The sequence below is a fragment of the Vanessa tameamea genome, chromosome 3 (assembly GCF_037043105.1).
Source record: "Vanessa tameamea isolate UH-Manoa-2023 chromosome 3, ilVanTame1 primary haplotype, whole genome shotgun sequence".
In the NCBI taxonomy this organism is placed as follows: Eukaryota; Metazoa; Arthropoda; class Insecta; order Lepidoptera; family Nymphalidae; genus Vanessa; species Vanessa tameamea.
Window position 1 is genome coordinate 6,085,800 of NC_087311.1, and position 15,187 is coordinate 6,100,986.

At 30.3% G+C, this 15,187-nt stretch overlaps 3 protein-coding genes across 3 annotated transcripts in view; 2 read left to right on the top strand and 1 right to left on the bottom strand.

The window, feature by feature from the left end:
• Positions 1–3,821: 3,821 nt before the first annotated feature.
• On the top strand, positions 3,822–4,629 carry LOC113397601 (uncharacterized protein K02A2.6-like). Its single transcript, XM_026636017.2, has 2 exons — positions 3,822–4,310; positions 4,399–4,629. The coding sequence occupies exons 1-2, from the start codon at positions 3,822–3,824 to the stop codon at positions 4,627–4,629; spliced, it is 720 nt and encodes a 239-aa protein (XP_026491802.2).
• Positions 4,630–6,195: 1,566 nt separating this feature from the next.
• Positions 6,196–10,175, bottom strand: LOC113397257 (CCR4-NOT transcription complex subunit 7-like). Its single transcript, XM_026635536.2, has 8 exons — positions 9,847–10,175; positions 9,656–9,766; positions 9,333–9,442; positions 8,900–9,013; positions 8,540–8,658; positions 8,294–8,451; positions 6,903–7,043; positions 6,196–6,813 (listed from the first exon to the last, which is right to left on the bottom strand). The coding sequence occupies exons 2-8, from the start codon at positions 9,764–9,766 to the stop codon at positions 6,697–6,699; spliced, it is 870 nt and encodes a 289-aa protein (XP_026491321.1). The 5' UTR covers positions 9,847–10,175; the 3' UTR covers positions 6,196–6,696.
• Positions 10,176–12,498: 2,323 nt separating this feature from the next.
• Positions 12,499–15,187, top strand: part of Rdgc (retinal degeneration C) — a 61,524-nt gene continuing 58,835 nt past the window's right edge. Inside the window, exon 1 of the mRNA XM_026635535.2 lies at positions 12,499–12,716. The gene's annotated coding sequence lies outside the window, so the exon portion shown is untranslated. The remainder of the gene's footprint in view (positions 12,717–15,187) is intronic.

The following is a 15,187-nucleotide window of genomic DNA, read 5'->3' on the forward strand; positions in this document are numbered from 1 at the left end:
AACGATTTTACTATATCTCGGTCTTCGTATTTATTTCTCGAACCCAATCTAATTTTCGTTAATCTAAGGTTTATAGAATCCCACGGATTTTTTACTTCATACTGAAACTATATTGTTCCCTAAATAAAGTAGAGAGATTAGCTATATGTGCTAGCCCAAGTCATGATTTCAATGCCTTTATGATATTTGGATCTAATTTTGTTAGTCAGTTTGTTCAATGATTTCAGATAGTTGTCGGATATCCGCTTTTTTATATTGTTTAACGGCTGTTGGTCTGGCTGCCTGGAATCAAAATCAAATTATACTTTATCCAAGTAGGCTTTTACAAACACTTTAATATTATCTTTAAATGAGGTAATGTAGGAAATTATCGAAACCTCCCTATGAGGACGGTGTACGTACTTTGTATCTTTCTACCAAGTATTGAAAATGAAAGTCATTGCTTCCGTAATCGTGGTAACACATTGACTAACCTATTAAGAGTAAGCGTAAGTAATAACCGTAAGCGGTATAGTTGGTATCACCTCTATTGAGATATAAACAGTGGTATTTGCTGCGCATGTATTGTTCCATTTACACCGATAACCCCAATCAATTTCATTATTATCTACAAGAATATTTCTAATTATATTAAATACTATTTATAATTAAGTTAGCCACATTGTATTTGGGTTTATATGCCTTGTTTGTTGCTATTGCAAATATTATGGTGTGATTAAATCATTAACAGTAAAAGTTTCATGGCGAAGATCATGAGATCATGGTGCACGGAACTGAACATATTCTCGAGGTCTAGCAGACTTATTTTTGCCTCTCATGTGTTTTGCCAGCTTTCAGACTTTCACAGACAGCCATAAATACCGGTTTTCTGAAGATTGGGCCTCAACATATAAGAGAGCAAAAATCGCAACTGTTGTTGTGTTGTGTTGTTGTCAAATATTTGTTGCGGATTGATAAATGTTACAGTCAATAAATCAGTACTATGGAGTATTATGCTACTGACTGGGTATCAAGGCAGGGCAATCAGCAACAAATATTTGATAAAAGCTTGTAGGTATTTCATCTCTGTACTAAAATAATTGGGCCGAGATCGCACAGTGGCTAGAACACCTGAGTGTAACTGATGATTGCAAGTTCAGGGCTCAGGCTGTATATGTATATTAAGTTGTGTTTATAATTGTTCATCTCGTGCTCGGCGGTGAAGAAAAATATCCCGAAGAATTGCATGTTACGTATAAAACTCTGCTACATATTAATACACTAACCCGCACAGAACCAGCGTGATTGAATACGCTCCAAACCTCCTCAAAAGCAGAGCAGGCATTAGCTCGTAGTACTGGTATTTTTACAAATTGCTACTTGCTAAAAAATCGTATATATATGAGTTTGTTTTGTCACTTGCACCTAAAGTATGTACAAAATTTCAGCGCAATCGGTGTGAAAAACTAGATGTAGTGCGCTAATTCAGTCTCAGTAGTTGATCCACCGGAGAGTTGAATGAAGACTCGAGGCCGGGGCGTGTTAGATAAGATAGGATTTTATAAAAAAAACTAGAAATCCGCTGAAGCGCAGCTGACTTCGTTAATAAGGAATATGTTATAATATAAATATATTTTATCCACATCCATAGAACTCAGGAATAATGTAGCTATCTATATGAGAAAAAAAAAGAATTGGTTCATTATATATGTTATACGTGTTGCTATGGTTAACACTCGTATTTATTGTTACTCGGGTTGCTATGGGAAACATCCTTCTTAGCAATAAACTATAACAATAATAACAAGCAATTGAACGTGTTTTTCTATTATCCACAAACATCTAAATGGCGACGAGGATAAAAAGAAGCAATCAGGCGAGTCTATTGTATATTGCATTTAAATTAATTTACTGCCTAAATAAATATTATTTGGATACGATATATGACCAAAATGTCTGTCGGTAAAATCGGTTCGTTTGATATCTCAAGCGCTAATTGGGAACTATATATCGACAGAGTAGAACAATTTTTTATCGTATCAGCCTGGAAGGTGGCGACATTGATCACTTTAATAGGCAATGAAGCTTATGGTTAACTTGTGTAGACCGATTAAACTATCGGAAAAAACCTTCGAAGATTTAGTCGCTATAATACAGAAAAAACGTATATTAATTTTATACAAAATTTTCTTCCTATCACTAAAGAAGTTATTAAAAATCATGTCAGTAAAGATGTGGTATTAAGTAATTTTTTCAGTTATGTTCACAACGGTTGGCCGAATGAAAATAAAGATGATGTTTTGAAACCGTACTTTAGCCGTCGTAATGAATGAGGAAGTTTCATGATGTTGTTAATATTATATTCAACGTAATGGTATTAAAATATAGATCAAAACTAATCCATCACTGAAAGAATTTTTGAAATCCATCAATAAATGACTTAGAAATAGATTATTAAAGTTTACGTATTTTAGTACGGAACGTCTATAGTTTACGATTCGCCTGTGACGTCATTTGACCTGTTCGGTATCACCGCACCACGAAACGAATCATTCAAGTATTTTTCGTGTTTTTTAACGTAAAGTCGTTTTATTATTTTTTATTTATTAGTGTTTAGTTTTTATTTTACTATAATGGAAGAAGGTTTTGTCAAAGGACAAAGTGATAATTTGCCTAATATTGATATATACACAGTGATGGACTTTTTTTCTTCAAATCCGTTTTATGTTAGTGCTGAAATAAAAGGAGTTAAACTTTTTAAGTAAGTACATCCTTTTAAGTTTATTTAACCAACCACATGGTCTAACTTACAAATATGATTTATAAATAAAAAACCTAATTATAAGTAAAAAACTGATTCTAGTTTAGTACTGGTTGTTGGTTGTTTACTTGAACTCTTTTGTTTCTCTTTTTATTTGGATGATTCGAATCGATTGATTCTGGAAATGTAATGTTCTCTGGTAGCGGATCCTCTGTTTCATCTGACTCCATGGCATCACACTCAATAATTTCGAAACATTGAATAGAAGACGATTGACTTGAAGTCGACAGAGCTTCTTTTGTTAAGACTTTCATAAAATTCAATCCGACATCTTTTTTCATATGCTCCACGTTCTTTTTGAGGTTTCACTGCCTTTTGACAGTCAAATTTATGAGAATATATTTCGGGTTTTAACTTTAATGTTCCCCCAACCAGTCGATGTTTTACTAAATTTTCTGTGTCATTTTCAACCTGTAAATAAATTATATTTTCACAGCACTTAAATAAATTTACATAAAATATATAAGTAGTTATTTTTACTGAATCAGTTATTCCAAACTTACTCACGACTCAAAAGATATATTAATAGTTACTTACATCAAAATGATCTTCACACACATATTTGGTGCTTTTAGGGCCAATTAAATCACGCTTCATTACTTTGCACCATTTTTTCCTTATTGTTATATTATTTGGTACACGAAAAAATATTTTATTGGCATTTTTAAATGTTGTGCTTTGACACATAGGAACAATATAATATTTGTAAGCATTTTTTTTAACTTCTGCCATCGGGTAATAAACGAAATACGAATCGAATGGCGTGAGCAACTACACAACAATACATTCGTATTTCGTACGTACTCGGCGAACACCCGATGTGTCGTCTAGGTCAAATGACGTCACACGACGGAACGCCACGTATAACAAAATTATTCTTAAAACCCCAACTTCAAAGTCCCATAACTTTCTTATTTCTTAAGATATTTTATCGATTCTTTCACGTGTTTGTTTTATTTTATCTAAATTTTTATAATCTATCAAAAAAAAAATTATGTAAACTTCTTCATTGTATATAGATATGGGTTGTATCGTATGGGGATATAGGGTAGTTATATCTAGTACGTTAAAAAATATTTTATTAAAAGAATTACATTCGAGCCATATGGGTATTGTTGAGATGAAAGCAATGGCACGTAGCGTAATGTGGTGGCCAGGCATAGACGCGGATATAGAAAGTACATGTCGGAGTTGTAGTACATGCTCTGAAGTTAGTACAGCGCCATCGCGAGCGGCTCTACAGCCGTGGCCATATACATCGGAACCATGGTTTATATTACATTTAGATTTTTTAGGTCCATTTCATGGTAAAACTTTTTTAGTTTTGATATATTCCACTTCAAAATGGCTAGAAAGTTTCCAAATGCAAAGAACTACAGCAGGAGCAGTGGTGAAAGTATTAAGAGAGACATTTGCTCGTTTTGGTTTACCAAGAGAAGTAGTTTCAGATCATGGTCCACCATTTTCAAGTAGTGAATACAAAGATTTTATGAATAACAACGGTATTAAAGTAACCTATACTGCGATATACCATCCTGCATCAAATAGAGCGGCGGAAGGAGCGGTTGTGTATAAGAGCAATTAAAAAATCAATGCAGGGTGGATATGACTTGGATGCAGTGTTGCAATCATATTTATTAGATTATAGGAACGTAGAACACAGCACCACAGGAGTAGCACCTGCTACTCTTTTACAAAAGAGGCGTCTACATTCACGTTTAGATTTATTACGAAGCGATGTTCGAATTGAGAATAAGGTTCAGGCGGCTCAAATGAAACAAATCGCCCAAGCTGGTGGTTCGAATGGATCTTTTAATTTAGGTGATTAGGTTTGGACGACAAATTTTACGGGGGGAAAAAAACGGTCGCAAGGGAAGATAGAGAAAGAAATATGTTCCCGGCATTATGAGGTGCTAGGGGAGAACGGTTCACCGATTAAAAGACATATTGATCAAATAAAAAGTAAATGCATTATGTGATTCCTACTAGCTCGAATGACACTCAGGAGGCACCAACAGTTCCGAAGGTTAATGTCACTAGATCTGGATTGAGACCTAGACCTTTGAGAGGTTTTAAAAGATGTGGAATAGAGTTTGATTAATTTTATTTTATATATGTATATTGTTATTCTAGTAAACGTAATGATTGTTAATCGTTTCCAGATTAATTAGTTGAATATTTCCGTTATTGTTTGTTTTTTTTATATAATAGTTTAAGTTCTTAGAATAAGGGGGAAGATGTGATATACGTTATACGTGTTGCTATGTTTAACACTCGTATTTATTGTTACTCGGGTTGCTATGGGAAACATCCTTCTTAGCAATAAACTAACAAGCAATTGAACGTGTTTCTATTATCCACAAACATCTCAAGTCTCAGTAGTTGACCCACAGGAGAGTTGAATGAAGACTCGGGGCCGGGGAGTGTTAGATAAGATAGGATTTTATAAAAAAACTAGAAATCCGCTGAAGCGAAGCTGACTTCGTTAATAAGGAAAATGTTATAATATAAATATATTTTATCCACATCCATAGAACTCAGGAATAATGTAGCTATCTATATGAGAAAAAAAAAAGAATTGGTCCATTAGATCCGGAGATTACTACAAACAAACAAATTTTACCTATTCGTTATATTATATTATTAAAAAAATATTTATAATAAAGTTTTTTTAATTATACTTCAAACTTTTTCAGACCACTGCCAGGCGTAGGCTATTCTACGACCACGCTGCATTCAATCGGGTCTTGCCAGGTTCTTTCAAGTCACCGGTCCACCTAGCTGTTCCTAGGCAGTTTGCCTGCGGTCTCAACACAATGACTCTCCTCTTCAAATAGACATCGGTCTTTCGACTTATTTAATATTCTGACAACTATTTTGTATTAATTTTTGTAACTTATTTAATATTCTTGGAATTAAGTCTTTTGTAATCGGATATGTATAGTATATACAGGGTAATTGGTAATTCGACGTATTCTCGTTAGGAGGTAATAGAGGTGATTATTTGCGATAATTTTAATCCCCATATGCTTGATACAAAAGTGAACCATTATTGAGTTATCACGTTATTTAGATTTTTTCAAAATAAGTCAAAAATGCAACTTCAAAAATTTATTTAAAAAAAGTATCAATTAAAATCTATTTTTTTCTTCTGATTTATAAAATCGTGTAAACACTGGTTATTATAAATCAGAAGAAAAAAATTGATTTTAATTGATACTTTTTTTAAATAAATTTTTGAAGTTGCATTTTTTACTCCTAACGAGAATATGTCGAATTACCAATAACCTGTATATGGAAAACGAAATTAAGGACCCTGGTTTTTAGTTTGTTATTTTTTTATAATTTATGTACATTAAATACTGTTATTTAAAAAGGTACAAGTAAAAAAAAAGTTATTTAAAAGTATCTATTAAGAGAGTAAAATATGTATAACTTAATTAAATATACTAATTACATTTCTGTCCAATGGTACAAAACAATAAACTTCAAACTGTTTTATCACAAATAAAATGTAAAATAAATTGATTATCTTAATATAATTTATACAATGTCTCATCATCATTACCATTTTTAAGCTAAATGTGTAATCCTCATGCAATTAAAACATCAGTTGTGCTGTGGAAAAGTCTACTTGAATTTAAAATTAAATTATCTATCTTAATAATTTTAAAAATAATCTGGATAAATGTCATTAAAAAAATGTATATTTAATAGTAAGCATAAAATAATAAGTTTTAACTGTAGTGTGCGGAAGTCGTGTATGGAGTGTAGTGCCTGTTTCTATTGAAACTCAATCAAATTCTTCATTTTAGAATTTTCGACTTTCTTTACTCAGTGAGATGGAATATTCGTGGTTGTGGTGTGAGATTAGTCACACGCACAGATTCCCCTGATCAGGAAGAGTTTCCGTTTTCTCCGTTGTCTTGAAAGTTATTTGCATTTACTGAAAACGGTGCCCCCAACCCATATAGATGGCCACTTGAACTCTCAATATTGTCATCAAAAAATATCTGAAAATAATCGAAAAATTATTAATATTTATCAAAGCTGGTGATAAAGTTTACGGTTACATTTAAAAAAGTTACATAATATACTTCACCTCTTTTATTTTGAAGAAAGCCATCCCAGTGAGATGTGAATCAGATCCAGCTTGATGTTGCGGTCCAACTCGTCGTAGTTCTAGTTGGTCAGCTACTTCTTGAAGTCCACCTTTTAGATTCTTACAAAGCTTCATTAAATACTGCAACAAATTAAGATTTTTACTTTCACACTAGTCTCTGTAACGTTAAGTTTTATAAATTATATTTAGAGAAAGAGTTATTAATCCAGTTGCCGGAGCATGTTTTTTTAAGCATAAACATTTACTAGCACTTTAGAACAATTAACATTGTTTGATAAATATCTAAAGTGAGATAATGTTTAACACTTTTGAGAGATATATTCTCAATTATATCATTCTATGATAATGATTTACATTGCAATATTATGATGACACCGCAGAGACCTGGGAGTTTTGCCACAGATTATTGACTAAATGAAGCACATGTCACTGTTTGGATATAAAGTCAATATGAATTGATTGTATGTGTGTCAACATATTCCAGGTACTGAAGGCATATCCCCGATATCCGTGAATAACACATTGGTTTCCCACAGAATTTGCAAAAATAAAAAAATTGATAGGGAAGGGCAAATGATGGAAAATTATCAAGGCATTAAATACTGGTGCTTTTTGAGAAACTTTAGTTGGAAGTAACATGCCTTGCCTTAATATGCATGTAAAGAAAAAAATGTATTTTTCTTTAATTTGAATTCCGCCCATCAACCGTCATCGAACGCGCAGTGACATTATAGCTAAATTTTGTTAGCCATGAAAAATATTAACCTAGAATCAATCTCGTGATTGTGAAAAGTAAAGTATAAAGTAGCTTGTGATTTAGGAACAGACATTGTTACTAAATAAACATTAAATGTCGTTTCTCTTTTTACAGGTGCGTAAATATTATTTTTGTAAAACAATGCATAGGTAAATACAAACTTTTATTTTATTTTTTTATTTTTGTAAAATTAAACAAATAAATCTCTTTTTACAGAAAAACTCAATTGTGTTTCATTAACTGTGTCGTCCTAATAAAAAGAATACCAGAAAAAACTTATATGCATACATACATACATAGTAAAATTATTTAAAATAGTTTGACAAATTTGTACACAATTTTCAAACTTTCTTCACTAATATTCCATTTCCCCAGAGATTGCCTAGAATATCAGAATGTTATTTTTTTACATTAATTAATATTTTTACAATAGCTGTATGAATGCCACTATACAGTATGCTGATTCTATACTAATATTCTAATTTGAAAATATTACATATAATTGTTAATTTTTCATTATTCATGAAGGACATTGAGAGTAAGCAGAATGATTGCTTTATAAAGGAAATATGTAATTGGTTAGTACATTAGTTATGAGAAATTGAAAACTTACTTTTACATCATAAACTGTTGGAAAATATAGCCTTAGGCTTTCGAAAAAGTCATTTTCATCCTGTGGCAAATTTTGATCCGTCAATAACTTAAGGAGATATCCAAAGTCATAACCTGAGTGGAAACTTAGCCATTTAATGTTGTCCATAAGAACTAGACCTAAAAGTATTAGAAGATATTCTTAAATATGCTCTATAATTAGAATAAATAATATAAGTAATAAGAAATGTTGCTGGTATATTGATACCTGATGACATTAGGAGTTCAGCAAATTCCAAGGGTTCAATGCCATCCTCTTCATGTTTTCTAAATTGTAAGCCAGAGTTTTGAAGCAAATCAATTGAATCTTGTGCATACATATCCTCTCTAAAAAATTTAATGATTTCATAATTAAAATAGTATTGTTAAAATATCTACTCTAACTGCACTATATAGTATATAATATCCTTTTTAACATTTTAAGGTATAAAGATATATGAAATGTTTCATAATAAAAAAAGCAAAAACTAAATCAATAAATTGCATGATTAATATTTTTCTATTATTGGATAATCATTGCATGTTATGTTGTATAAGATGTTAGAAATTTGTTAATATAATTATTTACTGTAAATTGAATTTGAAATTAAACTGCCATGTAGTGTATCCTGGTGGCGTTTTCCCATTTTCATCCATGAATGTGAGGCCAAGCTGTATTATCCTTAACAAATCTACATTGCATCTGTAAACAAGATAAAGTAAATTCTTATTTAATCTGTATAAGTAGTCTATCTAAGTAATTAATAAAGAAATGGTTTGAAGTATGTCAAGGTCAGTTCTTATAATAGATATTATATCTTTAGAACTAAATTATCAACTTCTTGTATTTGAACATTATTGGTAAGTAAAATCTTTTACAGATATCTTAGTTGCCATTTTTATTCAGTGATAGGTCAATGTCTACGGATAATTTAATCTCAACAGAGATTACATGTATGTATATTACAACAGAAATTATATTGCTTTTAATACACTTATAGTAAGATGGTTGTATATTAAACCTGAGCAGCTGGTACTGGTAGTCAGCTGTTGACCTGAACTCTCCAATAGGCCTGGCTACAACACCAGGAAACTCAGTATCCATTGCAACCCAGTGGTATTTTTGTACAACCTGTGAAAATTATAAGAAAAAGTATATTGGGTGCATTCATGATTCAACATTAATTAAAAAAATATATTTTATTACATTTATTTGTTTGAACATAATATATAGTTAGTGCATCAACATAAAGAAAAAAAATTACCTATAAAAATGCAGTAATAATAAGTTAGTAACTTAACTCGTGTATCTATTAAGAGTTAACCAAAGTTATTCATGAAATACCTGTCTGATTATTTGGAATTCTTCATGCAGATTGTGATTCCAAACATCTTTGATGCCACAATCACTATTACCTGGAAGTGTAGAAAGAGAACCAAAACTCGCTGCAGGCATCTAAAATTGTTATTAATAGAAATAAATTACAAACATTACAGATTAACATTACTAAATTGAATAAGTTATAGATATTTAACCTTCTATAGATTTCGTCCTTCAAAGATACAAAATATGATTTTATTCGTCAATATAGAAAGCCTCTTGTTGGTTATTACAATAACATAAATATACGCCACTTCAACAAGAATGCTACAATGATAGTCAACGCTTGTAAATAAATAAGGCTTGTAAACAACACACTCCGTTTTCTTAACTGATTTAGTGCTTAAAGATAGGAAGACTGTGATGTTTAGATTGCTTAAAAGAAGTGCGTTATGGCAAATTTAAAATACGTAAGCCAAAAATTAAAAAAATCATTGCAACGATGAACATTCAACTCAATGATAGGCATGCCATGATGACAAATGAAATGACAGGCATAGACAATAATGACGGTATAAGCGTCGTACTTTTTTATAGCAGTCTGTGCGTTTGTACACAGCTTTGCTATTATAAACAAAAAACAAACTTACATATCATTATAAAGATGAAACATTTTATTGCATATTTTGATTTTGTAATAGGGTATTCTATACTATGAAAAAGGTCACCAAAATGTTGATTTTTCCTAATCAAAACTCAAAAAAAACTAATTTCTGCACAATAAACACGCTCTTGGCATAAAATGAAATTAAAATGTAAACCTTTTTTATTCCCGCAAAAACGCTGTCAGTCATTTTGATGACGTCAGATTGTTAAAAACAACAGTCGTTTATGTACGACAGGTACTCGTTCAACGTTAACAGTTATAAATATTTGTGATTTTTGGGAAAATAACGAATTTCAATCGCTTTCGTCGGTTTTTAGTATCTAGTTGTACAAATACTAGCATTAAAACTCTAGAAAAGTTGTTTATCAAAGAGTCAGATGATATTGGAATGAGGACTCTTTGGTTGGAACACGCAAAACGAGATCCTTATCAACTAAAAGTCGATTCTATTTATGTAATGATCATTTCAATATAAGTAAAATTACCTTATTCAAATCTAATAATACTTTGACCTTTTTCCTGTTTATGTATAAATAAAGTTGATGGTAACATAACCGAACCAAACAAATACTATGGAAGTAGAAATAGTATGATAGATATGTACCTAGCTGCTTACCCTGAACTGACAGTTTTTGTCTACATGACGTCACACCGTGGCGGCTTGTGTTTTAAACTTTAGGTCACGTGATATATTGATTAAAAATTATGACTTTTAATTTTAATATAAAAAAAAACAATAATGTGCTTTTATGGTTCAAAATAATAATATTTAAGTACATTTTTGTATATATAATAATACATTTAAATTATTATTAAATTTCTTAATTTATTTGTCACTACTGAAAGCACTATTAAAGTCAATCAATAAAAATGAAGTTTTGTAGAATTCATATAGATATACATAAACGAATTTAAAGAAAAAAATAAAAAATATACTGCGTTTGGTAGCTTACGCTAGAAATGTGGTTACGAACGGTTTGTATTAACAACTACGGTAGTGACAGGCAGTGACGATTATGGTATTCGAATATAGTCGATTATCGTTAATGTCACTATCTGTCATCCATACAGTCGGTAACACAAGTTTGTTTACGATATTATATTATATTTTAAATAATATTTTATTATTTAGTTATTTTTTACATGTACATACAAGAACATTAAATTTACTCTTATTACCTCATTATTTTTAATTTAAAAAGGGCTAAACTGCGAAGTGCAGCTACTTGTACAATAACATTATGTACTAAAATCATCTTCGAAATACGCTGTATCTGCTGCTATAGTTATATGTTTATGTATGTTAGTTAAGTAGCTTTTTCCGTTACTCTTTACAAAAAAAATTCAATATTTATTTTTATTTTTTTCACTCAAATAAGCCTGAAAAACAAAAAAAAATCATTGAAACTTGTTCATAATCGTTTACTTAGCTTTCCGAAAATGTATAAAAACTATGAAATTATTTCAAAGCAACCGAAATAAAATGATCAGAAAGGACGCTGGTGGAAATTCATATTCGAACATGACCGAATTCGTACTAAAAGTCGCTCTTTAAAATTTCCACAAAATTGATTTAAAATAATAACCAATGTAAAAAAACTTACTTAACTTACTTACTTAATACAAATTTAAAATAAAATTTAGATACATAAATAGCTCAGTTACAATTAAGATATTTTGTATTATCATTTTAATCCTGTCTAATACTATAATGTAATCAAACATGATATAATTGGAAGAAATCATGCAATCATTTAAATAAATTCAATATAATTATTATCTAGTAATTTATGTTCCGTCGATTTCACGTAGGTATAACTGATAAATTTAAATAGTTAAAGATTAATAATGTAATTAAAATTATTTCAGTTATAAAAGTTTAAAACAAAATTATATAACTAAACTGTTTAAATGTAATAAATCTTAGAATTTATTTGAATTTGGGTTTATGAATGAAAAGAAAAAATCATTAATACTGACTGCCACCTACCTAAGCTACCTATACAATGCCTTTGGCTAGATTTTTTCGAAACAAAAACGAATATCTATGTATTCGTAAAAAATAAATAAAACAGAGATAAAATTTAAAAAATCTATTGCTTAATGAAAGATGAGTTATTCCAAAGAACGCTGTCATATGAGCTTTAGTGCAGTTGTAGGAATTGCGGAAGCTTTTGCGTAGGTGGGCGCGGGAAGGCGCCAGCCGTCGTTACGTTAGTCGTCCGCGGGCTGTCTTGGAGTTCGGTTAAGCAGTCTTTTTTTAAAAATACGTTTCCGATTTTCCGATGATCAACTTTGCAGTCGCTGAATTTCACGAATTTCTTATTCGTAACTAATATAATTGTGTTAAATTTGTGTAATTTGTTGTTGGCAATTAATTTGAGACTTTCCGTTAAGTATTTAGTCAAAGGGAACTCCGTAAGTATCTTGTTTTTACACATATTTTTTTTTATTAAAAAGTGTAAATGAAATAAAATAAATTTTCTTTGATTAGAAATGAAAATGAACAGGATTACTCTGGTTTCATTTGTTCGCCTTTTGTATCGCCTAATAAATTATCGGGTAATATTGCATATTATATAGTTAATTATTTTAACAAAACAAGTGTACATTTAATATTATTTTCTTGATATAATTATAATTTATTAAAAAATATTTTATAAAAATCATATAAAATTGCTCCGATCAAGTTAAGTTTAAGGTATTTTTTTGAGGTGATAACGTAAAAAAGCTATTGGTAGAAATTTGCGCCCACAGTTTTTTATTTTATAATAAGTTAGTTCTAAATTTCTATTTTTATTATACGGCTCTAAACAATTTCTAATATTCTTTCACACATACTGCGATTCTATAAAATATTTTCTCAGATAACAGACAGCTGTCTGTAAAATTGGATTAGATGCCAATTGCTATCCTCACGGTCGTTGTAATAAACTCGCTGTGGTTTAATGGCTACTATCGTAAAAAATATTTCGTTTGGTTTATTGCGATATTAATGATAGAGAAGATAGACATTATTTGATGCGTTTTAAGAGCATAATATCAAGGATACGTAGCAACCAGCGTACGAGTATATTTACTAATATCGCAAAGGAGTGAGTTGGTGTAGAATTATAGTTTTCGCGATAGTTCAAATTTGTTGATGTGTACCAAAAAAATGTTATGTTTTTACTGGAAATTGAATGCGATAGTACGTCTTTATTTTGTATATTAAGTATAAGCGGCTTCGTAGTCGTGGGTTCGTATTGAATTTGTACTCGATTCGGTTTGCATAATCGATTGTAGTTTAATTTAAAACGTGTGCTAGATTATATTTTCCGTATAGTTTGTATTGGCGATGAATTTGTAATAAATAAAGTATAGTAAATTGATGATTGTATTCACATTTTCTGCTTTTTTACAACTTTGTTTAATTTCAATGGTTTCTTACATTGCGTTAATCTTTAAGTACTTTATATAATCTAATAATCCTAGTTGTTTTAAGTAATCGCTTTCAACAAGGTGAAGTTAATTAAATAATTATAATTGGATGATAATATTAGCAAGCAAAATTGTGCAATCGAGGGAAAATTATTAAAATTATTTTAACTCAATAAAATACTTATATACTTATTTAAAGTATTAATACTGTAACATTCCTATAGATATGCCATCCAAGTGGCTAACTTGATAATTTGAATATTATATCTATAGGTTGATCCTGTTTAAAGTGTCAAATAATCTTAAATTTTTAACTAATTTTAATTAAATAGGTCTTTCGAATTAGTACTTATGAAATTTTAATCCTTTAATCTTTTATTTAAATTGTAAAGTTTCTAACTCCTTAACTTAATTTATGGGCTGAGATGACAAAATTGGCCGATTTAATGCTAATGTGTATCTTTCACTTTTTTAAATTATTTTATACAATTATTATATTATTAAATAATAATGATGGATATTTTAATCACATAACATTTTGTTTATTTAAGTTGTTAAACGTTATGAATCGTTAAACGTTTTCTGACAGTTATTTGTATACAACTATTTAGTTAATTAAAAATGTTGTGATTCGTGTCCTACAAATGAGTTGGCGCCCGCCCGCCCTAGGCGTGTAACATAACCATGTTGCAATACCCACGCGCCAAACAATTGCTCTCCTTCGATGATCAATGCGATGATGCAACCATTAAAAACTCATTTATATTGTTGTAATGGCAAATTTATCTGGCACAAGCTTTTATGAACGAAAGGTATTCAGTTGGTACACAATTTTTGTATACATATTTTTGTATATTCTTATCTTTCAATTAAATTAACACGTTCTTTTTTGGCCGTGATAGTATTCTGGTTGAAATATATAGATGGTAATTGAACTTTCAAATCCAGCCGTAATGAGTTATAGTGCTATATAGTGCTGGGCAGAGTTTTCGTTTAAAAAAATATATTTCGAGACTCTAAATATAAATAAGTAGGTAGTTTCGAAATATATGTATACGTAATGTATACAAGTGAAGTAGATTCTTCTTTAGATTTTTTTCTTTTAATTGCGATACACGTTGACACGTGCTTTAGATAATTAATGAGAAGAAAGAAAGAGCTCGAGCATTGAGATATTTGATAGGTGACATTTGAAATAAAACTTATGTGAAGTTTGTGGTTCGTGTAGCAATAATTTACAGTGGCCGTAAGGCCTCTTTATGCTCACAACGTAAGATACAATTAGATTATTCTAACACATTTGTGGTCAGACAAGCATAGACTCAACTTTTTAATGGAAGCACCTATTATATGCGGCAGAATTACTGTGGTTTGAGGCGAATATTCGAATAGATTCGAGTTGTCGGTACTCTCGATATATGCCGAATACCGAGTATAAAAAAAAAAACTTGGATAGCTGTTATTTTTTT

Excerpts from the sequence above, each read along its gene's own strand:
- LOC113397601 (XM_026636017.2), top strand. The coding sequence starts at position 3,822 with ATGGGTTGTATCGTATGGGGATATAGGGTAGTTATATCTAGTACGTTA. Across the intron at positions 4,311-4,398 it reads TGAATAACAACGGTATTAAA|GGTGGATATGACTTGGATGC; the intron begins GTAACCTATACT and ends AAATCAATGCAG.
- LOC113397257 (XM_026635536.2), bottom strand. The coding sequence starts at position 9,766 with ATGCCTGCAGCGAGTTTTGGTTCTCTTTCTACACTTCCAGGTAATAGT. Across the intron at positions 8,452-8,539 it reads TGAACTCCTAATGTCATCAG|GTCTAGTTCTTATGGACAAC; the intron begins GTATCAATATAC and ends TAATACTTTTAG. Across the intron at positions 7,044-8,293 it reads CAACAGTTTATGATGTAAAA|TATTTAATGAAGCTTTGTAA; the intron begins GTAAGTTTTCAA and ends AATTTGTTGCAG.